The 27,910-nt window shown below is 36.0% G+C and overlaps 1 protein-coding gene across 8 annotated transcripts in view; it reads right to left on the bottom strand.

Moving 5' to 3' along the window:
* The window catches only part of THADA (THADA armadillo repeat containing), a 312,556-nt gene that overhangs the window by 203,276 nt on the left and 81,370 nt on the right, over positions 1-27,910 (bottom strand). For all 8 annotated transcript variants that reach the window (XR_010835564.1, XR_010835563.1, XR_010835565.1 and 5 more), the window contains 3 exons: positions 26,253-26,366; positions 20,531-20,653; positions 9,800-9,891 (listed from right to left, as the gene is read on the bottom strand). Coding sequence is in view for 5 of the 8 variants with exons in the window: in XM_059079306.2 (XP_058935289.1) it covers positions 9,800-9,891; positions 20,531-20,653; positions 26,253-26,366 (329 nt within the window). In the remaining 3 variants the exon portion in view is untranslated. The remainder of the gene's footprint in view (positions 1-9,799; positions 9,892-20,530; positions 20,654-26,252; positions 26,367-27,910) is intronic.

Below are 27,910 nucleotides of genomic sequence, written 5' to 3'. Positions count from 1 at the left end.
CTATGCTCAATTTAAATAGAATAGGGATTTTGGGTTAACAAATTAAAATAATTAAGTACCAATTCCTATAAATTTAGAAAGATCATTTGACTTCACACCATTTGGCCCTACAATAACAAAATCAATGTTGTAATATACAGGTCAAATTCCAAAGTGAATTAGAGTTCATAATAAAAAAACAATGTTAACATTCTGTTAGTTTGTTAGAGATTAGCTATGAATCAGGGAGATATTCCATATTGCAGAGTAGCATTTTCTGACTTAGAAAGTCATTGTATTTTATTTAGCATCTCTATTTTAAAGCTCTACAAAACTTTTTTCATGTGTGAAGACAAAACTGTTCCTGAGTGAAAAATTTTATAATGAAGGCTTGCCTTCAGAAGTGAATTATACAGAACCACATATCCAGACACTTTTACTACTTCATATCTTTTAAAAATTATATAGAGGAATTGCACAAATAAAGGAAAAAGATACACTTTCCTATTAGGCTAAAATACTACATATATTATTATTTATCTTCCTAATGAAATGGAAACATTTTCACAGCTTTTGAGATAGCCTAGAAGAATGTAGCAGCAGACATCATTAGTCACCTAATAAAAAACCATTCCCTCATCCCATCCTTCCTTTAACAGTATTTGACTTTGGTTGGGTATTCACCATTCTCTGAGTAGTCATATGCTTCAGGGAAGGCTGACACCAACCCCAGATCCAACTGGAGAATCCTAATTAGTCTAAGCTAATTATGGTGGATCCATTTCCCTTGTCAGGGATAAGTTGGGGCATACTAAGATGTTAACTCTGCCAAAAAGATGTTAAGGAAAGTCTGTAGAATGTGGAGTTGACAGCATGGGAACACATACAAGAGGTGGTGCTGTCATTCTTAAAAAGAAATAGGGATGCCACAAGGCCACTGAATATTGCATCTACTGCATCTAGATGTGATGGCTGGAACTGTGGCCATCTTGAAACCATGTAGGACACTTGCCTGAGGCCAATGCCTTCACATCTAGGATGGCACAGCAAAAAACTGAAAGGACCTGGGTCTCTGATGATGTTATCAACCGGGAACAAAACAATCCCTCTTAAAACTTCTTGGTTCTATGTGAGATAATAACTTTTCCTTATTGTTTAAATTTTGATTTGGGTTTTCTGCTACTTGCAGCCAAAAGCATTCTAACTGCTTCAAGTCTGAATTATTTCAAGCCTCTGTTTAAATATTAACAAATGGAGCTGTTATTTGGGAGATGAAGGACAACAACAGGGTATGCTGCTAGCAAGACATATAGACCAAAGCTATAGAACTCAGCCATCCTAGTAGATCCTAAGGCCTTACCTATTATATTTCAAAGCTGGTTACTGTTCTGTTCCTCTCTACCTACCTGCTTTTCCAATACACACACACACACACATACACACACACACACACACACACACAGATAGATACATCACACCCTGATGGGCTTGGTACTGACCTTGCTGATCAGTTCATCAACCAGGGTGTAGGCCTTATTTCCCCCATTATCAATGATCAAGGCTTTGGGAAAATGGACGTTATCTTCTTCTGAAAAAATGGTAGAAGAGGGCTTCCCTGGTGGCGCAGTGGTTGAGAGTCCGCCTGCTGATGCAGGAGAAGCAGGTTCATGCCCCAGGAGGATCCCACATGCCGTGGAGCGGCTGGGCCCGTGAACCATGGCCACTGAGCCTGTGCGTCCGGGGCCTGTGCTCCGCAACGGGAGAGGCCATAGCAGTGAGAGGCCCACGTACCACAAAATAAATAAATAAATAAATAAATAATAAAAAAAATAAAAGGTAGAAGAAACTGATATAGGATATAAAGTTCATTCTCCCAAAGAGGCACTTTATTTATGTATTTTTAATTTTTAAAATAAATTTATTTATTTATTTTTGTCTGTGTTGGGTCTTCATTGCTGCATGTGGGTTTTATCTAGTTGTGGTGAGCGGGGGCTACTCTTTGTTGTGGTGTGCAGGCTTTTCATTGAGGGGGCTTCTCTTGTTGTGGAGCATGGGCTCTAGGCGCTTGGGCTTCAGGAGTTGTGGCTCGCGGGCTCTAGGGCGCAGGCTCAGTAGTTGTGGCGCACGGGCTTAGTTGCTCCGCGGCATGTGGGATCTTCCCGGACCAGGGCTCGAACGTGTGTCCCCTGCATTGGCAGGCAGATTCTCAACCACTGTGCCACCGGGAAGTCCCCAAAGAGGCACTTTAAATATAAGATTTTAAAAGGTCTAAAATTATGAAATTTTCATTGATTCGTATTTATTTACCACCTACTATATGCCAGGATAACATTTTAAATTAATATCTGGTGGACTTCCCCAGATATAAATTCCCTAGATATAAGTTCTTTAACTTGTGGAAATACTGCATGTTACATCCCACTGTTGAAGAGTCACAAAAACCACTGTAGCGTATTAAATGTTCTGAGAAGTCCTGTTATAAAGAAATTTTTATTTAATCCAGCATTTCCAAAATTTACTTGACTTTATAATTTACTTTTCACTAAATATCTTTTTAGTATCTTCAGGAAGCTAGTAATCCTTAAAACATAAGGCATATTCCCCTCTAATATAGCCACTACTCAATTTAGAAGTAACAAAAAGAATAAATGCTGAAAAAAAACCACACCAAGCTGGAACCGAGCTTTAATATTCTACAGAGAGTATCAGTTACTCCTAAGTAACTTTCTTCCAGGGTCTTGCATCATATTCTCCAATACTACCAGCGGGGGACACAGAATGCAATCACTTCTCAACTGATTCCTAAAACAATGCCTTTATCATGGAATACTCCAATACTAAAACTTATAAATGATTCATAATGTTGTATAAAATTCAAACCAGTCTCCTTGGCTTATTTGTTTTACTCATTGATATAGCCCCAGAACATGGTTCAGTGCTTACACAGAATAGATGGTCAGTGAATCCTTGGCTCTATGAATAAATGACTAAATGGATGAACGGATGAATATTTCCATCATGTGCTTTCAGTCCTGGTCTGGTTTATCTTCTAACTTTCTCAGACATATACAACATGTGTTCCAACCTCGATATCTTTGTTCATGCCTATATAACCTTATATGCAACATCCTCCTCTTTACCTATTCAAATCCTATCCATTTTTTCAAATCCAGATTAAGCCTGACTCCTGCACGAAGCCCGACCTCATCCTCCTCTGACACCCCTCATCCCCTGACAATATCAGAGTTTGATACTCATTTTTCCTAAGCTAGCTCACATGTTGGTCTTCTCTCTCAGTAGATGATAAAATCCTTGAAATCCAAGACCATGTCATAAACTACTTTTGCACATATTAGAGTGGCAAGGCACATAGTAAATATTCAATGAAAAAATTTTATTGATTGTATTTTATTAAAAGTTTGGTGTGTAACAAGAATAGTTCAAAATTTCTGGAATTTCTAAACTATCCATTACTAAAATCAATAGTTATAAGGACCAAGTTCTGAATAAAGAAGAAATATTATCCAAGTTCTAAAGAAACTGTTCCCTCTGGTTTTAACCTCTTTGACTCCATTTTCTCATTTGGAAAAGAGCTCTGTGGTATTTCTCTGCAGGTACTGAATGAGCAACAAATACTGCTTGTAAAACCCCTGATAAATGAAGACTTTATCTCATAGTCCTGGAAGAAATCCTGACGTCCTAAATTATGTAATCCTGGTATTACATTATATTAGTCTGGTTCATATAAAATGTAAGCTACAAAAATACCAAAGCTAAGAAAAAATATTTACTCATGCTTTTACTGAGATGCAGAAAGAGGATGCACGCATTGCCAAAATTCCATAGAACATGCTCAAACTAAAGCAACAATGCCTTAGTTATTAAAGAAGGCAGTGGCCTGAAGCAGTACTTAGGAACAAAGATTACTTCGTCCCCGCAAGAGTCAATATTTAAGAACACAATGACTAATTCCCACTTCAAGTTCATGAACATATTTCTTTTTAAGAGCTTCTTTTTGGTTAAAATTTTTATTTGTGGTTTTCCTACCTGTGATCCATGAACCTAAGAATGAACAAAAACTTGAAACATGAAACTCTCCAGTAGGCCAAAGTGTCAGAATAGACTTAATTCTGATTTTAGAACTTCTCAACGAGGGTTACACAAGACTTGTACTTAACTTTTCAGTCTCCAAGAATACACATTTACCTACTCTGCCTAAAGAACCAGATCAAATGTTCTGTAAACAACTGTGGAATATGCATGAATGACACCTCCAGACTGTATCAAAACACTGGGGCTCTTAGCTGAATTTCAAATTATTTGAATCCAAACTAGTATTATTGTTGCTAATAGAAACTCCATTTATAAATAATCAGCTAAAATTTTTTAATGTTCTAGTTGAGCTTACTGTGAGCTAAAAGTAACCATTAACTTTATTTCCAGCACTAGCTGTGTGACCTTGAGCACCTCAATATTCACATCTGCAAAATGAGAATGGGACTGGATGGCTTCTTATGTCCTCTCAAATATAAAAACTAATATAATAATGGTTATTATTATAATAATTATTAAATATATGAATGAAAAATATAAGTAGAGATTTGGAAAAACATTAGGTTAAGCCTAGAAGACATCATACAATAGACAAAGATTATCACAAAACCTCCAAATCCTCTCCCCATCGCACCAAACTATCATCAAATACCAGAGTTTTATACGGGTAAATAAATGGCTTACTGGCCACACCGATATCCTATTGGGGGTAATGAAAAGGTCTTAAAATCAACTTGCCACATGGGAGATGTGAGAGTCCTGGCTCCACACTGAGACTTTGGTGAAGTGCCTCATTTCCCACAGTCTCAGGATGTAAAATCTAAAGCCACACTCTCAAAAGTGACTCACTGCTCATAAGGGGCTGTGTGTGCCAGTGGGTAAATCCGCATGTGCTCTGCAGATGTAGTTGGATTTGGGTTCTAGTTCTACCACTTTCTGGCAATAACTCAATCTCACCAACCCTAGTGTATTCCTGTGTAAAATTAGAATGACTCTATCCACTCTGCAGGCCTGTGATGAAGGCTAAAATAGACACTTACTAAGAATTTGGCACATGCCAAGCAAGCAAATAGGTGCTAAGGATATGCCATCTCCCTTCACAACTTCTCCATGCCTTTTACACAAGTGGAACAGAGACTCTACCGCCGCAGGTAACTGCCAGATTCTTCATCAGATTGTCAGTCTCCCTACAGGGCCAAGAGTATGTCTGATTCATCTTTGGATCCAAGTCCCCAGCAGAGGGCGCAGAGTGAAAATGCAATATAAATGCTTGTTAAATGGAGAAGACGAGAACCCACTGGGTCTGAGGATGTTAAGGTTATCCTGGCCACAGTCAAGAAAATTGTGATCTTCAGTTTGGCCAAATAGGCACTTGCTACAAACTACTGTGTAGTTCAAAGCAAATAAGCTATTCTGCATTCTAATAATTACATTCTTTAAAATTTAGAAACCTAGTTGCCCTACAGCTCCCAATTTTAGTTTTGAGAATCCAATTCTTTCCTAAACAATGGAGTGGGTAACCACAAAAACTTGTGGAATCTCTTTTCCTAGAAAACATGAAGAACAGGAGAGAAACCAATCTGTCTGGAAACTGCTTCAAAATCTGTCTCTAAGCAAGGGGCTAGACTAGACTAGATGTCCCTCAGAGGATCCTTCCAGACCTACACCACTAAGATGTTAAGGGAAATAACTAAAGCAATTCTCTGTTATTTATACCCAGGAAAATAAAACAAATACAATTTAACATCTCCTAACATAGTCATTAGAAATAATTTTACTTGGACCTGGTGATCCTTTTACAAACATTTCCCTCTTAAACTGTATTAAATCATCCTAAGCTATTAGTTTGAATATGAGCTCTCTCTAACAAGACAGAATTGAGATTGTACTTAACACTGAAAACAAGATTATTCTTTTGTTCCTCTTTTTCAATCTACCTGTTTCCATGTACCCCAACTCTACTCATCCCCAAAGTTTTATAAGAATCAAAGTCCCCCCAAGTGCTCCACTCAACTCTCCCACTAGTGAATTTCTAATGCAGCCATTATTCAGACCACATTGTACAGCTGATTACTGTATGTTGTCTTCTATTTGTATCTGCTTCACAACAGATGACAATTCTCGTCTCCCTAGTTGAAACGTAAGCTCCTTGAACAAGGTCCACCTTTTATATTTCTCATGGACTCCTCTACCATGTCAATATTGAGTTCATGACAAATGCTTACGAATTCTTATTGGCTGACTGATTTAAAATGAAGAGAGAGCAAGAGCTATAGAACACTCTGTACACTGAGCACCTGTATGAAGCTTTGGCAAAATCTAAAATAAAGCTTTTCAGACTACTACATGTATATTGATATTTGTCCTTCACCTGGGAATAGAACAGTTGAAGGTTAATACACAAAGGGGCTAAAGGGAAAGACCTAGAGTTAAAGATCACACTGGTTGAGCTCCTGCCCTGTAAGGAATGAGGAACTACCAAGGTGAGCCCACTCACAGTGCAGATGGAGGCTATTCTGGAACGCCCGGCACACTCCCCACATCACAGAGCTGAGTATCTTCTGATTCTATCAATACAACGGATCAATTACTCATTCTGTCGGGTCAAGTCAGTCCGGGGGTAATAAATAGAAAGGAAAGGAGCTTTAGAAAATTTAAATGTAATACCATTATTTAAAACAAACAAGTGAAACATGTTTTCTCATTCTTCATAATCCAAAAGACACATCTAGAACAAGGCTAGTGAGCTCTAGAGTTCAATCATTTCAAGCATACTTTATATACTTATAAATGGGGATGCAGAACCTCTGCTCCATTATACATGAAACTAGAACTTCTTGTCCCTACTACCAAGCAGGTACTGTTCTAGGCACCGGGAACACAGCAGTTCACCAAACTCATAATTCTAGTAACAATTATGTAAAGCCTAGCTTAGTATTTGATAGAAATAAAGAGAGTTCAAGGATAGTCCAAATCTCTTATCTTTGAGAAGAAAACCAAGGCCCAGAGAGGTTAACTAACTTGTTTCAGTTGGTTATGGCAGGTCTACGGCAACAAAGCCAGGAGTAGAAACCAGATTTCTCATCTCTCATCTAGTAACAAAATTTGCTTATTCAGTAAGCAAGTATTTCTGGCCATCACATGCCAGACACTATGCTAGGCACCAGGTATACAAAAATAAGGATAAAATACTGACCCTGTACTCCAAAAGCACAGGGGAACTGTAAGACAATGAGATGAGTACAATAATAGAAGTGGTAACAGAGAAAAAGCAAACTACATCTCTAATTGCATAGGACTTCCAATATTTTAAAAGAAAATGAACTGTTACTAGTTTGTTTTATTCTCCCTATAGCCCTATGAATACAGAACACAGATCTTATTATTCCTGGTCTATAGATGGAGAAATTGAAGTGCAAAGTGGGTAAGGGAGTCTATTAAGGGCATCTCCAGTGGTAACAAAATGTTTAGAAACCAAGTCTGTTTACTCCAGGATAGACTTTTTTTCCCACTAGATGGGAAAGGGAGATGTTCTTTTTCTGTCTGGTTCCCTTCTGATCAAGAGCACACATTTGCAAGACTGTGCACAGAACAATCTGTGGCTGTGAAAGTAGACTTCACTGGCCTATGAGGTCTCATCGGCTGAGTTTAGTTATTCAATGGTTGAGTAACCAACCAACAAGACATCATTATTACTAGCATTCTTACAGTATCCATGATACATACACAAAACAGAAGCAAAAGGTTCTGCCCACGGGGAGTTAATATTGCAGCAGACAGGTATATAAATATTTCATCCAAAAGTGACATAATTAAACAAACTACAGCTAGAAGAATCATTACAAATAATGGCAAGTTTAAGACACTAAAGGTTTTGCAGAGCATATCTAGTGGGTGCTGCCGAGAAATATACTCTTTAAGGGTTAAACAAAGAACAGAAGCCTTGTATATATAATGATACATACCAACCTTCAAGTTACTGAAATAAAAACTCTTACCAAAAATGCTTATCACATTAAAAGTAATTAACTTTTTAATACCTTCACTTTGCAGCTTTATTCAAAACAATTATATGAATATTCTATTTCCCTCTTTCTAGGAAAGTTATATATTTTGTAACCTTTCCTATTTAAGAGGAATGAATTTATAATGGAGGTTCACATCAGCAAGCTGTGGCAAAGAGATTACAACGGTGTGGTTTCATTGTGCTATTCTTCCACCCTCCTTCAGATGCAACCTACATAAAATGAATCTGATAATTTTCTCCTGTATGAAGTAAAATTTGTATACACATCCAAGAATCACTCACTTCATAAAAAGTAAAAGGGAAAAAACACATTTCTTCATTTTCGAGTTCAGTTTTAAACATTAATTTCACTTGTTTGATAACCTCATATCATATTTTATTTATGCACTATTTATCATGGCCTTATAATATGACCAAACTGTTTTAAACCTTAGCACTTTATTGAATTACTAACAAAATAAGCAAAGCTAAAAAGAAACAAATATTACTGATTTCAAACTAGTGACAGCAAGAATTTATTTAGGAACCAGCTAAATAGTAAAAATTACAATCAACCTTTTAAAGGAATAATGTTATCATTATTAGAAATACAACTCAGCTAAAAAGAAAAACTCTCTAGTGTTTCCTTAGTATACTCAAGGAATTCACACTTACAGCCAACTGCTTTCCATTTAAATATTTATTGAATTTTATAGGGTGATAAATAGCAATTTAAATAACAATTCAGAACTACCAGTAGATTTCATTAGATTTACCAACAGTGCATAATAAAATTATTTCATGATATTTTCTCATTCCTAAGACTTAGTTCCATCACAAGAAAATATATTTTAATAAACAAGAGCTTAAAACCTGACTTTAAAGTGTGATCATCAACTTTTTTAGGCAGGAGAGGAATGGGGCCTGATTTATCTCTAGAGCATCAAGAGAAAGACCACTGGGGCCAAATCAGATATAGTAAATATAGTTAAGAAATGATTAAGCATGCAGCGACAGTGACATCTAGTGTTAACAACTGCAAGCCACTAGACTAACACTAAAACCCTCCTAAGTGCTAAAGAAACAGCTATTCAAAGCTTCTCTTCTTTAAAAACCAACAGAACTTGTGCATTGTATCTAAAAATTACTCATAATCAAAATATTTCAGTAAGTTATTTTCTCAGATGTTAAAAATAACCTTAAGAGGAAAATGTCTTAGAGAGTAAACATAACACCGAAGACCTAAAAGTAAAAAGCATTGTTTATTCTGTGTGACCAACATCCGTAACTGCTCCCCTTGGTTAGAGGTTAATGTAAAAGTAATCTGGGACATGTCTCAATGAGTGTACTATAAACATTTAAACTTCCAGTTACTATAAAAGCAAAGATATTGCACAAGCTAGTACCTGATGACACATCAAGAAAAAGCAATATAGGACATTTCAGGAATACCTGAAGAAGATGTAAATCAAAAACAAAACAAAAAAACGACTTTAGCTGTTGCACTGAGAAACAAGCTCTACATTTCAGTCCTCGCTACTCTGATATATATTTTTTTGCTGCTTTGAAAGGTCCACTTATTAAACAGTAGATATTTTTGCCCAAGGGCTTAGAATTTGGCAGCATAGGTTAATTTACCATAGTATTTTTTATAGTTTTATTCTCTAGATGAATCTATAAAAGTAAGCAAAATTCCAAAAATTACTTTTGGCCAGGACAATATTTTGTAAAAAAGTAAAGTTAGCATTAGATGAACCTTACCTATTTTTTTTAGAAAGTTCATCCTTTCCCCTTTTAACTCCAAATATTCTTGTGATCAACGTACTGAAGAGAAGTGTGGATGAATTTCTCACCTAATGTACAAATAAATACACAATAAAGGTTAAGAAATATTCATGGCGTGAAACCAACATTTACAATGTTCAAACTAGACATTCAAAATCATTACCCGATTGCCTAGTGTGGGGCTAAAGAAGATGTGGTTTATGTCCATAAAAGAAGACAATTTTCAATAACTTTATAGTAATTACCTCAATGACTTCCTCTTAAACTGAGCTCTACAATCCAACCACGTGCACACAACACAGCTTTTTCCTATACTTCTAATATTACCTCCAACTGTTTTCATTATCTCTTTGTACTTGTATCATTAAATAACACTTAAAAAGAAACAATAAATTCATTTTCCCACATCATTTCTGATGATAAATATCCCAAGAAAGAGCTCAGCTCTTTTCTTTTATTTTCTGTAATCATTTACCTATGAGAAAACACTTATCAGACCTAACTCAAAGGATCCACATTATTAATATGGCTAAGAAAATATTTAATATCATATACAAAATGTTATTAACTACACAACTGCAGTAACCTAACAAAGTAATTTTAACCCTAAGATTATCTGAGGCAACTGGTTCACAGAAATAAGAAGAAAAAACTATCAACATGAATCATTTCTTCAAATGGTAATAATAAAGCAGATCTATTTCCAAATCAATGTGTCAAGATGCTTTCCTACATCATAAAAATGTCTTGAAAGCCATGGGATATTGGGCTTCCTCAATTACATTGCCAAATCAGAGTAGAGATGTATAAATATATACTGACTTCCCTATAGTGTGTAAGGCCCTATACCAACCCCATGGAGAATGTCCAGAAATAGAACACACACACTTACTGCTAACACAGAGCTTATATTCTAATTAGATAGGAGTCATATGGCATGTTAAATAGCAATATAAGAAAAAAGGTAGTTAAAAGTAACAATGTAGGATTTAGAAGATAGCTTCCTGAAACGACTGCAGTTAAGGATCACAACTCAAATGCCCATAAAGACAGTGAGTGACAGAGGCAGCAGAGGATTGGGTCTCATGCAGTCACTATTCAGCTTCAGCTGAAGTTGCTGCCTTGAGGGGAGTGTAAGCCCAGTGTTGCCAGATCTTCTGCTTTTTGAAGAGAAGCCAGAAACCCCAACTTTTATGTGAAATCTATTTTGAAAAGTTGGCAACAAATTAAAGGAAAAAAAAAACTATTGTGGAAGCCAAATAAAACACAGTTGTGGGCCAGATTTGACCTATCAGCCACCAGTTTGCAACCTCTCCTCTAGAAGCACATGACTGACTCAATTTATGTGTGGTAACTCTTGAAATGGACCACAGATACTCAATTTATGTGTGGTAACTCTTGAAATGGACCACAGATACACTGGCACAATTCATACCATAATTGCAATAAAACCCTAAAATTGGACAAACTCACTTATGTCCATTCAACAGTTAACAAACATTAATGAAGTCCCTACTGTGTGCCTTGCCTAATATCCCCAAACACATCACTCTGTCCTGTTACTCTATCAACATTGCCTCTGTCCTAGCTCAGGTCTTGATTATCTCTCACCAAGGCCATTGACTTGGTTCCCAAAGACTCCTTAGGTTCAAGATGACTTGGTAACGTCATCCAGGACCCTATCGTCTCTCAAGAATCATACAAAAACATAAAAAGAAAAGAAAAATCAAAACACAAACTCCATCTTGCCCTAAACCAAACTTTCTGACAAAGACTGCCAGAAGCAGTAAATTTAAAACAGGAGTGTCTGGAGATGAAAGAGGATGCCTGCTGAGGCATACCTTATCAAAATTGTAGAGGACTGTTTTACAAAGTGAATGGGCACCCATTTGCCACCCCAACCAAGAAAGAAAACTCCCTTGTTTGATTTGATAGGCTGAAGGCAGGAGACACATAAGTAATGTTAAGATGGATCAAACAGATTACCAGCCTCATCCATTCATCAAGTTCCCTCATTAGTAGCCAGTGATTATCATTACTTATTCCAGTAGGTATAGCAAATTAGTGATATTCTACTATTAATTAGTTACAATTTTCAGAAAAACGACCATTAAAAAAAAAGCTTTCCTTCATGAGCTATTTGGTCATTCTGTTATCAGTTAGTATAGAATTATTTCCATAAATTTACCAGCGTGCAAAATGAGTTCATGTCATAGCAACCTCTAAAGGGGACCAAATGATAAACTTTTAAGACATTTTTAAAAATTAATTTTCCTGTTATTGAGATATAATTCACATACCATAAAATTTGCAATCTTAAAAGTACTATTCAGTGGTTTTTACTATGTTCACAAAGTAGGAAACTATCATCACTACCCAATTCCAGAATATTTTCATGACTCCAAAATGAAGCCCTATACACATTAACAGTCATTTCCTATTCTCCCTCACTAGGCAAGTACTAACCTACTTTCTGTCTCTAGGGATTTGCCTATTCTGGATGTTTCATATTCATGAGATCACGTGACATGCAGCCTTTTATGTCTAGTTTATTTCATTTGGCTTTCATTCTCAAGGTTCACCCATGTTGTAGCATGTATCAGTATGCCATTCCTTTTTATGACTGAATAATATTCCACTGAATGGATATACCACATTAAAAAAATCTACTCATCATTTGATGAACACTGGGTTGTTTCCACTTTTTGGCTATTATGGATAATGGTGCTATGACCACTCACATACAAGTTTTTGTGTGAACAAGTTTTCACTTTTCTTGGGTATATACCAAGAATCTGCTGGGTCACATGGTAACTATGTTAACCTGTTGAGAAACTGCCAAAGTGGCAGTACCATTTACATCTTTACCAGCACTGTATGAGAGTTCCATTTTCACCAGTTCTCCAAATCCTCCCCAATAATTGTTATGGTCCACCTTTTAAATTACAGCTATCCCACTGGATATGAAATGGTTATTTCATTATGGTTTTGATTTGTGTTTTCCTGATAATGAATGATGTTAAGCATCTTTTCATGTACTTACTGGCCACTTGTGTATCTTTTTTGTTTTTTTTTTTTTGGAGAAATATATTCAAATTCATTGTCCATTTTTTAATTGGGTTCTTTTTATCATTGATTTGTAAGAGTTCTTTATATATCCTGGATATCAGTCAAATATATGATTATCAGATATATGATTTGCAAATATTTTCTCCCATTCTCTCAAATGTCTTTTCATTTTCTTAGTGGTATGGCTTTGAAACACAGACATTTTAAATTTTGATCAATCTAATCTACCATTTTTCTTTTGTTGCTTGTGCTTTAGGTGTCATATATAAGAAGCCATTACCTACTCCAAGGTCACAAAGATTTATACTTATGTTTTCTTCTAAAGGTTTTATTATTTTGGCTCTTACATTTAGGACTTTGATCCATTTTGAGTTAATTTCTAAATATAGTATAAGATAGGAAGCAAAAGCATTCTTTTGCATGTGGATATTCAGTTGTCCCAGTACCATTTGTTGAACAGACTATTCTTTCCTCCCACTGAATTGTTTTGGCACCTTTTTAATTAAAAGTTAGGTTTTATTTCTGGACTCTTAATTCTGTTCCACTTATTTATATAAGTCTATCCTTAAGGCATTCCACACTGTCTGGATTACTGTTGCTTTGTGTAAGTCTTGAAATTTGGATATGTGAGTCTTCCAATTCTGTTCTTTTTCAAGATTGTTCTGGCTATTCTAAGTTTCTTGCATTCTCTCCCAATTTTAGAATAAACTGGTCAATTTCTGCAAAAAAGTCAAAACAGAATTTTAACAGAGATTATAGTGAATCTGTAGATTGGGGAGTATTGCCATCTTAAGAATATTGTCTTTCAGTCCATGAATATGGAATATCGTCCCACTTATTTAGGTCTTCTTTAATTTCTTTCAACAATGGTTTGTAAGTTTCATTGCCCAAATCTTGCACTTCTTTTGTTACATTTATTCTTAAATATTTTATTCTTTTTGATTCTATTATAAATGGAAATGTTTTCTTAATTTCATTTTTTGATTATTCGTTGGTAGTGTATAGAAATACAACTGATTTTTGTACATTGATCTTGTGTCCTGCAACCTTGCTGAACTTGTTTATTAGCTGTAATTTGTATGTGAGTGTGAGTGTGTGTGTGTGTGTGAACGCCTTAGGATTTTCTATATGTAAGTGCAATTGAAAAACAGAAATAGTTTTGTATCTTTCTTTCCAATCTGGCTGATATTATTTCTTATTCTTGCCTAACTGCCCTACCTAAAACCTCCAGTACAATGTTGAATAGATGTGACAAGCGTGGATATCCTTGTCCTGTTCCTGATCTTAGGGGAAAGGCTTTCAGTCTTTTACCATTAAGTACATTGTTAGCTATGGATTTTTCATTAATACCCTTCATCGATTGAGAAAGTTCCCTTCCATTTCTAGTTTATTGAGTGTTATTAACATGAAATGGTGTCAGATTATGTCAACTGCTTTTTTGCCTCTCCTTAAATGATCATGTGGTTTTTGGTTCTTTAGTCTATTTGTACGGGTTATTAAGTTGATTTCCATATGTTGAAATATATATACTCTGTTTTAAAAGTATAGAAGTAACACAGCATAACATTTTAAAAAGTTACTGTAAATGTAGAGCAAAATAACTAGCATGAAGACTACTTGTTACTTAAGCTAGATGAGTGTCCTTGTTTCTGTGTGACAGTATTAATCGTTCAAGGACATCTGTTTCAAGTACCCCTTTTTATTTTCTAATATTTCATCCATATTTTCTGTCCCTGTTCACTATAAAGCTAATGAGGAGGGGAACTAAGTAGAAGTACAATTGAGAACAAGGTTGTGACTAACTGACAAACTACATTATCAACTCCTAAAACATGGACACTAAATACTAACGTGATTCACTAATGTTAAATCTTAATGTGGGTAATGAAAAAGTTCATATACAGTGCTAGTATATTTTGAAAAACTCATAGTAGTAATGGCAATGAAAACAGTCCTGTTTATTAGGAAGGAAGGACCAAGGAGAGTGCAAGTAAAAAGGAAAGTAACTATAGAAAAGAGCAAGTAGTAATAAAGTTAGAAATGGAGAGAACAGAATGGCTGCCAAATAACTCCAACTATAATCAATCCTTATCACAAGGAAAACACCAGAAAACCTGTTTTCTTACTACCTTCCCCATCAAGCCCCCAACATACAGTTGATAGAGACTTGGTATTCAGCTACAAACTGACAACTGCTGCCAAAGTTTTCCCCTTCTATTAGCTGATTACATATGCTTTTTTTTCCTTTGTAGTACAAAAGCGTTTCCAAACAGATTTCTGTAAGATACAGAAGAGTTAGGTAAATGAAAATTAGGTTTCACAAAGCAGTGTGTGTGTGTGTATATATGTATATGTCTACTTATGTATACTACATACTTTTTTTATACACTTATGTCTTTTCTTATATAACATAAATGCTGCCTTAACAAATATTTTTAAAATATGAATGGAGAACCTATCATGTGCAATCACTACATGGTACAATCATTTACACACCATATACCTTTACCCTTTATGGACAGTCACATCCTTGAAGATGGGATCTACATATAATATTATGAAATATTTTGTCTAGTGTACATAGTGCCAGTTTATAGTAGAAAGAAATACTTTCTGAAAAAATTAAATGGGACTTCAATTCTAATTTGCCTTCCATCACCTCTTAGCCACGGACCTTGAAAAAGACACTTAAAACTTCAGGTCACAAGTCCCTCATCTGCAATCCAGGAAAACTGTACTATGATTTCTGGTCCTATGATTAAGGGGAGGGCCAGCCCTGTCTGGAATTCAGGGTGACTTTCTTCCAAGGTAGCAAGACACTTATCCCATGATAAAAGAAGAGACGGAGCTTCTAGTAGCCCATGCACCACCTACAGGTGAATTAAGGAAAAAGTACTCTTCCTGTGAGTGAATAAAGCTCCACACCAAGGCATGTAGTGTAATAAGCAGAGCATGGCTGAGTTTCAGCACCACACAGCCCTCAGCCTGGCACCCTTGTGGTAACCTCACAACCACCAGCTGGCCTGTCGACGGTGCCGAAAGAGGAATAGAGTGCACATGGCAGCATTAATGGGAAGATTTGAAAGGCTCTTTTTCTTCCTCAAACCCACCGCATACTGTAAACCAGAGCTGGCCTGAGGGAAGCAAAGTAAGATGTACCAGATAGAAATATAAACCTGGTGTGGGTCTTAGAAGGACCCTAAGGTGGCATACTCAATGGAGCTTCTGGGCAAGCTGGAAAGATGAGTTACCTGCCCTGCAATGAGGATGCAGGGAAAGAAGATCAGGTAGCTGAACATAAAAATGGAAATGCCCAGAAATGTCTCAGTTTTCAAAACCTGCCCAGAAAATTCTATTTCCATAGATATATGTATCTACAAATCACTTTGTTACCTAATTTTTAACTAAACTAGCTTCATCTCTAAAATATATGTTGAAGATTATCACTTGTCACCATCTTTACTAATATTTCTCTATTCTGAGCCATTATCATCACTTGGCAGAACTATTACAATAGCTTCCTGATCGGTCTTCCACCTTCCCTCCTGCCACCTCACAATCGAGCCTCCACTTTTCACTACATCAGTCAAAGCCCATCATCCCCCTACTGTGAAACTCTCTCATGCAGGGTTTTTCAACAGCAGTGGAAGCCAAGTGTCAAACCCCAGACACCAATGGTGACTGTGGCTCATCCAGCCATTTCCAGACTCAGATGAGATGCTACATCACAGGGCACAGGATCTGGCTTCTCTAGCAGCTACCCAAGGGTTGTGTCAACACCTGCACAAGTTGTGTTAATGCCCCAAGGGGTAACTTTGACCAATGAGAGGGAGAAGGTGGGACTGTTCCCGGAGTCAGTAGTTTCACATGGCCTGGCTAGATGATACACCACATGACTAGACAAGCAGCTCAGTTTTCCTGCAAGTTAAACTACAACGCCTGCTTGATAATGTCTCTTCTCTTTTCTTGCCTCACTTCCCTTTTTCCTTCATTCCTGCTGCTGTAGGTTTGTACCATTCAGTAAAACCTTAGCACCCAGGATATACCTCCAGCTCTGTTTTCTACGGACAGGGTCAAAACCCTACAAGGTAAAGTAAGATACACCTTCGCCGTATTCCTATAATACCCAAAACTTTCCCTGATAATAGTACAGATTCTAGAATCACACAAATAATAGTTGTACGTCCTTGGACAAGGTTATTTCTCCTCTCTCCTTTCTTTATCTGTAAAATGGAGATTCTAATAACAGAATCTACTTAGCAGAATTGCTCTGAGCATGAACTGAGATAATCAATGTAAATGATACCAAGCACATGGAAAATAGTCAATAAGACAGTCACTATTATGATTATGTCTTACTTATCCTTGTATTTCTGGTGTTTAATATTGTCTCTAACCAGTAGGTATGCCTAATGTCTTATATATATTTACAACAATACATTTCCCCTGGCTTTTAAAAATGCCTAATAGGTGGCAAAGATTGAGAGATTTGTGTGGTCTCAATACAAAGATTGAGGACTCTGTACAAACTATTAAATATACACATGAATGCTTCCTGGAAAATGTTATTTTACTGCAAAATTAAAATTAAGCTTATTTTACTTTTTCTTTTCTCTAACTTACCAGGAAAAACAATTAAGCCAAAAGTACAGATGGAGTCACCTTAGGTACAAGATATATTCCTGAGAAGATGTGTACAAATCAGATTTCTGTAAATCAAACCATATTTCACACACAATCAGGAAAAACCACTCTTTAAACAACTTCACACAGAATGCTATGGTTAATTGTTTTGTAAAATGAAGACTTCTTCACATTCATTGAGTATGTTGACGTGGTTCTGGCATATCTTAGATTAGGTTTTTATAAGGAAGGAAACAGAACAATTGATATATTTAAGTCAGAGTATGGATCATTATAGCTGTGATGTTTATTTTCTCTGGTAAAGCAAACAAACTGAATAGAAACAAAAAAGATTCCTTTAAAACACGGGTTAAAAGGGAAGATTCCCCCCCAATAAAACTATACATAAGCACTTATATATATTTGTGCAGGCTTTTATATATTATGTGTGCATATGAGTACTACACACACATAAGAGCCACAGAGAAAAAAGAGAAAGAAAACACATTCGAATGCTAAAGATTATTATATCTATATGCTAGTTAAACCAGTGACTTTTCCTTTTCCTTTTATGCTTGTATTTTCAGACTTTCTGCAGTGCCCATGTGTTACTGTTTAAAAGGTTTCCCAAAAAGACTTAAAAAAAAAAAGATCCATTCATTTCCGATACTTTCAGTTTTCCTAAAGTTGGAAAAGTCACCAGGTTTCACTCTCTGAAAGCCCTTTCATAGAGAACATTTCTCTGTTCACCTGAAATGAATGGCTTAAAGAAAACAATACTGACATTTCTGGCAATCAGCTTTATGATCTCTACTCTTCCTGATGGTCAAGCCACATTCCTACCTACTTCTCCTGACAGTATACAGGTATTGCTCCGTTTTCCTGTAAATGCAAAAGGTAAACACCGTGTCCTCAGGAGTAGTTAGGCAATGCTCCTAGACAGAATTTCAGACATTTACCTTTCTTACAGGAAGATGTACGATTTTCTAGGCAACAGTTGGCAACCTTGAGGATTCCTCTTTACATTGGGAGTCTGTGCCTTGGGCTCCACTGCAATACACTGACTCTCAATTAGAGGCTCATCAGAGAGTTATGAATTGGTTTGTGCAGCTCACTAATTGGAAAGCCTGCCTTTCTAGTAAATTCTCCATTCTGCAGGTAATATATTAAGGTCTAGCTTCTTTTCTCCTCTCCCTTTGCCAGTCTTTATTTTTTTTTTTTTAACACTACAGTCAAGTGCCTACAAACCATAGGTTAGTCTCCTTTATTCTAGAAGGCACAATGATGTAGGAAAAACAATAAAATCATGGTGTTTCTCCCAGGAATTATTTTAAAAAACGTGAAAGTTTACTTTCTTTAATCTGAAAACTGTACTGCCCACAATCTTAGAGTTCTGAATCAGTTTCTGGACGGTAATCATATTGCAAAAAACAAAAAAAAAAACAAAAAAAATTGACTCAGCATTTAACCTCCCCCATTTTCAGGTTTTGTGTCTGTTTTTTTCACCTTTTGATAAGTATATCTCCAGCATTCGCTCAACACACTGATACTCAGAGCCCACAACAGACACATTCAGATAGAGTCATTCTCCTTCCAGCTCAACATCAAGTGCAATCAAAACATCAAACGAGGGCTTTCCCTGGTGGCGCAGTGGTTGAGAGTCCGCCTGCCGATGCAGGGGACATGGGTTCGTGCCCCCGTCCGGGAAGATCCCACATGCCGCGGAGCGGCTGGGCCCATGAGCTATGGCCGCAGGAAGATCCCACATGCCGCGGAGCGGCTGGGTCCGTGAGCCACGGCCGCTGAGCCTGCGTGTCCGGAGCCTGTGCTCCGCAACGCGAGATGCCACAGTGAGAGGCCCGCATACCGCAAAAAAAAAAAAAAAAAAAAACATCAAACGAGATACCACTTCACACCTGTTAGGATGGCTGTTACCAAAAAAATAGAAAATAACAAGTGCTGGCGAGGATGTGAGGAAAATGGAACTCTAATGGGAGTATAAAATGGTGCCGCCACTGTGGAACACAGTTTGACAGTTCCTTAAAAAATTAAATACAGAATTACTATATGATATACACAAATGAATTGAAAGCAGGGACTCAAACAGATACTTGTACACCAATGTTCACTGAAGCATTAGTCACCCTAGCCAAAAAGAAACAGCTTAAGTGTCCATCAACAGAAGAAAGAATAAACAAAATGTCATATATCCATAGGACGGAATTTCATTCAGTCTTAAAAAGGAATGAAATTATGATACATGCTACAACAAGGATGAACCCTGAAAACACTATGCTAAATGAAACAATCCAGACATGAAAGGACAAATATTATATGATTCCACTTACATGAGGTACCTAGAATAGGCAAATTCACAGAAACCAAAGGAAGAAGAGAGGTTATCAGGGGCTGGGGGAAGGGGGATGTGGGGAGTTACTATTTAATGGGTACAGTTTCTGTTTGGGAAAATGAAAAAGTTCTGAAAATGGAGAGTGGTGATGACTGCACAACACTGTGAATGTTTTTAATGCCACTGAATTGTATACATAAAATAGTTAAAATGGTCAGTTTTTAAATAAAGATAATTGACAGTTTAAACAAAAATAATAACAATGTAGTGTGGGTTTACAATATACATAAAAGTAAAATGTATAATAAAAGCACAAAGATTGGGAGGAGAGAAATGGGAGTACACATTGCTAGGTTCTTATACTTTAAGATGTTAAAATATTACTTGAGGGCAGACTGTGATGTTAAAGATATATACTATAAACTCTAAAGCAAATACTAAAATAAGAAAACAAAGAGCTATGGCTAATAAGCCAACAAAGGAGACAGAATGTAACCATAAAATACCAAGGGTCAAAATGTAGCTTGATCCAAGGATTTATCCCTTGGAGTAACTCCTTAATAAAATGCAGTACATATTTTGTATCATCCAGTGAAAGGTTAGTTTATTAAAACCTACTCAGAGGTATAATTAAGTCAATGAAAATAAATAGCAAATGCACTTACTGCCCAGACTGGTGATGTAAAGCCCAGAATTGCAGCCTTAGCTCCATCAGCAACGTAAGGGATAATAATTTCTCCCAGACGTGTATCTCTGAACAAGGCTCTAAGGATATTTAAAGCATGAACCTAGAATAAAAAGTTCAAAATCAATTGTAGGTTGAAGATTGTGGTAATTCCAAATCTGTACATATCCAGTAGCATAGCCTCCAAACAAAAAAATTACCAAATTTCAAGAAGAAATGGATAATTCACAAATAAAATAGATTTTAATAAAACATGCCTAATGATTCATAAATCAATTTTCTTAAGTTAGCAAGATTTGAACAATGCAATACAAAAGTTTGATCCAATGGACCTATGTAGAATCCTGCACCTAGCAAATAGAGACAATACGTTCTTTTCAAGGACACATGAAACATTTATTTTTTAAAATGACCTCAAACCTAGCCACAAAGCCTCAGCAAACACCGAAAAATTAATTTCTTACAGATTATGCTCTGATCATAGTGGAATTAATTTAGGAATCAGTTTCTTTGCATACTTTTAAAACTGACACATTTTAAAACACTGGTCAAAGAAAAAATTTTTTAATATTTAGAGCTGAACGATAACAACGATGCTACACACTGATGCTTGTGCAATGCGTTTAAGTGGAACATAAAAGAAATGTACACCTTAAATGGCATCTATTAAAAAAAAGGCAAACCATTATATACAGAATGGATAAAAACAAGGTCCTACTGTATAGCACAGGGGACTATATTCAATATCCTGTGATAAACCATAATAGAAAAGAAAATTTAAAAGAATGCATATATATGTATAACTGAATCACTGCTGTAGAGCAGAAATTAACACAACACTGTAAATCAACTATACTTTAATAAAAAAATGAATTGGAAAAAATGTCCAATTAAGATGACAGAAAAGAACAATAAACTCAAAAGAGAGAAAGAAAATTTAAAAGAGTAGAAAAAAAATTTTTTTCAACATCTTTATTGGAGTATAATTGCTTTACAGTGGTGTGTTAGTTTCTGCATTACAACAAAGTGATTCAGTTATACATATACATGTGTTCCCATATCTCTTCCCTCTTGCGTCTCTCTCCCTCCCACCCTCCCTATCCCACCCCTCTAGGTGGTCACAAACCACCTAGCTGATCTCCCTGTGCCATGTGGCTGCTTCCCACTAGCTATCCACCCTACGTTTGGTAGTGTATATATGTCCATGCCACTCTCTCACTTCGTCACAGCTTAGCTTACCCTTCCCCCTCCCCATATCCTCAAGTCCATGCTCTAGTAGGTCTGTGCTTTATTCCCGTCCTACTCCTAGGCTCTTCATGACATTTTTTTTTCTTAGATTCCATATATATGTGTTAGCATACGGTATTTGTTTTTCTCCTTTTGACTTACTTCAAGGAGTAGAAATTTTAAAACATCAATGACATAACTATGAGCATTAACAAAACCAAAAGGTGATTTTTTTGAAATAGAAACAAACCTCTGATGAGACTAACCAAGAAGAGAGAGGAGAAAATAAGCAATAATCATGAATACCAATAAGGACATGACTAAAGGTACATCAGAGAATAAAACAAAAATATTTCTACCCTAGTCAATTAGAAAAATTAAGGCAAAATGAACAATTTCCTAGAAAACAGAACTAATCAAAACAAATTCAAGGAGAAATGGAAAAGCTATATAGATATTACCATTATATAAAGAAAATCAATAGTTAAAAATCCCACTCATAGACCAAAAAGAAAGGAAGACACCAAACCCACCAAAATAACACACACACACACACACACACACACACACACACACAAAGACCCACATGATTTTATGGACGAATTCTACCAAATATTCAAAGAATAGATAATCTCAATCTTATTTAAACTATTAAGAGAAGATGCCCAAGTTTATTTTATCAGTCCAGTACCACCTGGCTATCAAAATAAGGTAGGGACAACTACTTTAAGAAATGGTAGTATCTATTAAAGCTCAACATACACATACTCAATAACCACTCCTAAGTATCTACTCAAAAGAAATGTACATATTTGTTCACCATTAGGCTTGTCAAAGAATGTTCTTTTTTTTTTAAGGTATTTTTAAAAATTAATTAATTAATTTATTTATGGCTGTGTTGGGTCTTCGTTTCTGTGCGAGGGCTTTCTCTAGTTGTGGCAAGCGGGGGCCACTCTTCATCACGGTGCGCAGGCCTCTCACTATCGCGGCCTCTCTTGTTGCGGAGCACAGGCTCCAGACGCGCAGGCTCAGTAATTGTGGCTCACAGGCCCAGTTGTTCCGCGGCATGTGGGATCTTCCCAGACCAGGGCTCGAACCCCTGTCCCCTGCATTGGCAGGCAGATTCTCAACCACTGCACCACCAGGGAAGCCCAAAGAACGTTCTTAAAAGTACTGTTCTTAATGACCCCAATTTAAAACCACCCAAATGTTCATCGACAGAAGAATGGATAAATAAATTGTATACTATTACATAGCAATGAAAATGAATAATTCACAACATGGATGGATATCATAAACTTAATGTTCATCAAAAGAAATCATATCAAAAGAGTATATAATGTATGGTTACATTCATATGAAATTTAAAAAAAACAGGTAAAGCTATGGTGTTAAAACTAAGCTAGTGGTTACATTTGGGGAAAAGGTGCTGATCAGAAGGGAGTATGAGTGGGCTTTCAGGTGCTAAAGTGTTCTGTTTCTTGCTGGTTATAGAAATGTGTTCACTTTGTGGAGGCAAACATATTATTTGTACACATCTTTGTATGTTTGTTATAATTCAATAAAAAACTTTTACATAAAAATGAGGACAGGTACAGAATGAAAAAGGAAAACCACAGGTTAATCTCACTTATGAATCCAGTGAAAATATGTGAAAAAAATTTTTTTTTCCAATTTTTAGGTGAATCTAGCAATGTATAAAAAAATCTATCATTTCAAAGTTGGGAGTTCATTCTCTGCAGGCAAAGATCATATTATATTAAAAAGTCAATATAATTCATGATTGCAAATTCTAGAAGAAAACATTTATCTCAAAAGTGCTTGAAAGCATTCAATAAAATTTGGTTTCCTTGATAAGAGACACGTTGAAACCTACAGCAAATATCAGAAACAACATAAGGATGTCTGCTATCTCTATTTCTATACAAAACTGTACTACAAGTGCCAGCCAGAAGAACAAGAAAAATTTTTAGAAGAATTAGAAGAGTAAAGCAAGTTTAGCATTACTAAGGATATGATTACCTATAAAGAAAATTCAAAGAATTTACAGACAAGTCATCAGTTGAATTACTGCAATTTAGGTAGGCTGCTGAACATTTCACAAAAGATCTGTAAGACTTTTATGGAAAATTATTTTTAAATGCAATGAAAAACATTAAGGAAGATCTGAATAAGTGGAAAAATAAAGCCATGTACATGGACTGAAAGATTCAGTATCAAAAAAAGAAGTCATTTTCCCCAAATAAATCAGTAAATTTAAATTCCAACCAAAATTTAAAAAGGGCTTTCTGGTTGAACTTAACAAGCTGATTCTAAAACTTATATGGAAGAGCAATGGGACAAATATTGCCAAGGTACTTCTGAAGGAAAAAAAAAGGAGATTCACCCTACCAGATATCAACACTTATTTTTAAAAATACAGTAATTAAAATAGTGATTTAGGCCCAGGGACAGACTAATAGACTAATAGAATAGAGCACAGAAACAGACATGTGTATCGACAGAAATAGTACATGAGAGAAGTGGTGTTAGTACAATAGTACAAGAGGAAAGGATGTATTATATAAAGAAAATATAAAATATCTTTCTGACCCTGGGGTATGGAAGGCTTCCTTAAATGAGATCCAAATGCACAAACCATAAAAGAAATGGCTGACATATTCCATTTTATTAAAATTTAAAACTTCCAGGCAATAAAAAAGTGAAAAGAAGTGATACACTAGGAGAAGATACGTGTAATTCAAAGAACCAAAAAGGAAAAAAAATAAGGAAAATAATTTTAAAACAACAAAAAACCCAACTCCTACAAAACAAAGACAAATAACCAAATTAAAGGTAGCCAAAGTCTTTAAATAGGCAATTCACACAAGTTATACTAAAGCCTAATAAATACATGGAAAGATGTTAAAGCCAGCCAGTTATCAGAGAAATACAAAATAAAACTGGGAAACACAAATTTCACACCAGGCAGAAAGGGAAACATTTGTATACAATGAAACTCTGCTTGGAAATTAAAATGAACTTGGAGCTGACTAAGTTTAAAAACTGTTGACTGAAAAAAACCCAAACTATAAAGCCATGTGTAGATAACACAATTCATGTTAAAAAAAAAAAAAAAAAAAAAAAAAGCTCCTAAAAGAATGAAAAAAAATGCACGAAATGATTTGGTTTAATGATTACAGATGAGGAAGACCAAAGGGAAACAGAATATGGAGGAATCTACAGTGTATGCAACTGTATCTGTAACGTTTTACTTCTTAAACTTGGAACTGATTTTATGGATGTTGATTATTCACTGTACATTTTTACATGCTGAAATATTTCACAGATAATAAAAAAATAATACAGAAATAAACCATGGGAGGGGAGAAGGAAAGCAAATCATCATCCAATACCTAGAAGACTGGTCAGAGATAAAATATTAAATTTTTACCAATTTAATAAAAATGATCACTAGTGGTAATTAATGACCTTGAAGCAGAGTAAGGTAATAATTTAAAGTACTCTTTGAAACCAAATTTCACTATTTTCAGATGTTCTTATTAAACAATGGTATTTTTTTTAAGTGACAGTCTAAGAAAATGGAGCCATTTTTCACACTTTTTTGGGGAAAATAAAATGATCATTTCTGAAAGGTGATCAGTAACTTTTTATTTAAAATTTTTAAAGAAATTTCACATCATATAGTCACAGGCCACTGTATGACATGTGTTAATAAACCCTATCCTTTCCCACCAGTCCACATTCTGGCCCATGGGCTTCCCTTTAATACCTCCCACAGGCTCTGACATAAAACCATATGGACTTACTGTACTTGACTGTAAACTTCAGCTCTCAGTCTGTTCTCTGACCTAGCATGGGCCTCCCACAGGTGGGTAGGAACATCCTACTATGAAGCATTTGCTGAGAAAGCCTAGACAAGAAGTATCTGACAGGTATGCACTACCAAGGAGCAGAGTGAAGCTGTGAGGAACACTTAACCCCAATTCATACACACACATAAGTACATACTTAACTCAACATTAGCAGTGACAAAAAAAGGAGTAAGTATTAGCTAAAATTAAAATATGAATATACCCAAAGCCAGACACTACTTTTTAGGGAAAGATCCAACTGCCGAATCATAAAATATACATCGACTCAAAGAAGCACACATGAAATTTGAAGGTGATAGCACATTCGTTTTTAAATTTTTAGATACAGTTGTAATATTACAAAATATCTTGTCTAAATTGAATGTTTTCACCACAGTTTAAAAACCGATCATCTTGGTCAATCTATACCAACTAAAGCAATGGTTTATTTTGTGGACTGGAAAAACCAAATCAAAACAAAACCCCTCTGAATAAGCTTCAAATGTCTGTCTTATCCTCAAGAGTTCTGTACCTTCAGTAGATTTTTTTTTTTCTTTTTAAGTACAGCAAAGATTTAAAACCACTGCCTTCCTAGCAGGGTTTGTATATTTCCATTATTACCTTAGGGACTGTGCTCTGTGAGTCATCTGTAGGTCCAGCCAAAGAGATTAACTCTTTCATTGTTATTTTCAACAAATCCATTTTGCCTTTCTTAGGTTCAGATGCCAACAGTGCCTATGGAAAAACAAGACAGAAATTATCAGGACTATTATTTTATATACACCTGTTTGCTACTTCCCAGAATTGATTCCCCAATGCAAAATCCCTTTTATAAAAACATGTGGTGTTAAGCAAGTTAATTAAGCCACGTGGCCTTGGGCAAGCAGCTTAACCTCTCCATCCCTCAGATTCTTCGTCTGTACAATTAGGTGGTGATATCACAGCATCTCTAAGGTCACCTCCAGCTTGCTTATTAATTATGTAATTCTAAGAGGTTGAAAATGGCTCTTACTGACAACTCTTCTAAGACCATAATTGGGTAGCAGGTCTCAGACACAATAAGCATGTCAGTTTTAATAACAAATTTATCCAACAAGAAACTTCTCTTTACTTGAAAAACAAAAAACCTCTGGATTAAATTTCTTGTAAGGATTTGGAAGCTCCCTGGAGATTGATCAGTTGTTTAATTCTTCACAAGAGTCTACCTGGAGGACTATCAAACTGTAGCACTGGAAACTCCATGGGACAAAAGGAAATAATACTACAAACTTCAAAGGGGGTCCTATATTTGAATATTCAAGAGGTGCTTATTTATTTTGTGTCTAACATTTTGCCAACATTCAATAAACATAAAAATAGGAATATCAAACCACTTGAGGCAATAGAAAGGAATGAAGTACTGATACATGTTACAATACGGATGAGCCTTGAAACATGATGCTAAGTGAAAGAGGACACAAAGACAACATATTATATGATTCCATTTATATAGAGACAGAAAATAGATTAGTGGCTGTGTAGGACTGGGAGTAATGGGGAGTTTTTCTCCATAGCTAACACCAAGCAGAGGTTTCCACCAGAACAAGAACATTACTTTATTGATAAGTTATGCTAGGAAAAATGGCGCCTCTCTGAGCAGATTTTTCTGATAATTTAGATTTTATTTAACTAAAATAAATAAGAAATCTATATATGATTACTGATGTGTCTCCTGGGAACGATAGTTCTTTTTCCCCAAGAGCTGTGCATAGTTATGACATTCTTCCCAAGGCTGGGCTAAGAAGGTGCAGTCCTGACCCCTCTATGACTATGACCAATACGTAGTACTAGCTGGGAACCAGAGATGGAGGTACACAGCACAAAGATGCAACCAAACCTTGCTGTTGCATTAACACTTGTCCTCAGACAGACATATGAGGCAAAAACACACTAGGTCAGAATGAATCAGAGGCAGGAGAATGACCCACACTGGTCCAGAATGGGTCAGATCAGAGAGAAGTCGATTTCTGAAGGTCACAAAAATCTACCCAGCAGAACCACCTCGGTGATCTCTATGCCAAATCAACCTCCACAACTGGTGCCCATTGTCATAAAAATCATGACTGGGAATTTGAGGGAGGCATAAGAAAGGGAAGGAAAAAAATGCTGGGGCACTAAAAAACAGACTTCATTTCACTTATTTTCGTCACTTTTTTTACACCACCCCATTCCTAGATTTTATCTTCCTGAATATTAAACAAAGATCATTCAGGTCAGGTCTGATTTAGTATCGTGAGGAC

This window comes from Kogia breviceps, chromosome 11 (genome assembly GCF_026419965.1).
Source record: "Kogia breviceps isolate mKogBre1 chromosome 11, mKogBre1 haplotype 1, whole genome shotgun sequence".
In the NCBI taxonomy this organism is placed as follows: Eukaryota; Metazoa; Chordata; class Mammalia; order Artiodactyla; family Physeteridae; genus Kogia; species Kogia breviceps.
This window is presented reverse-complemented; position numbering and strand designations above follow the sequence as displayed.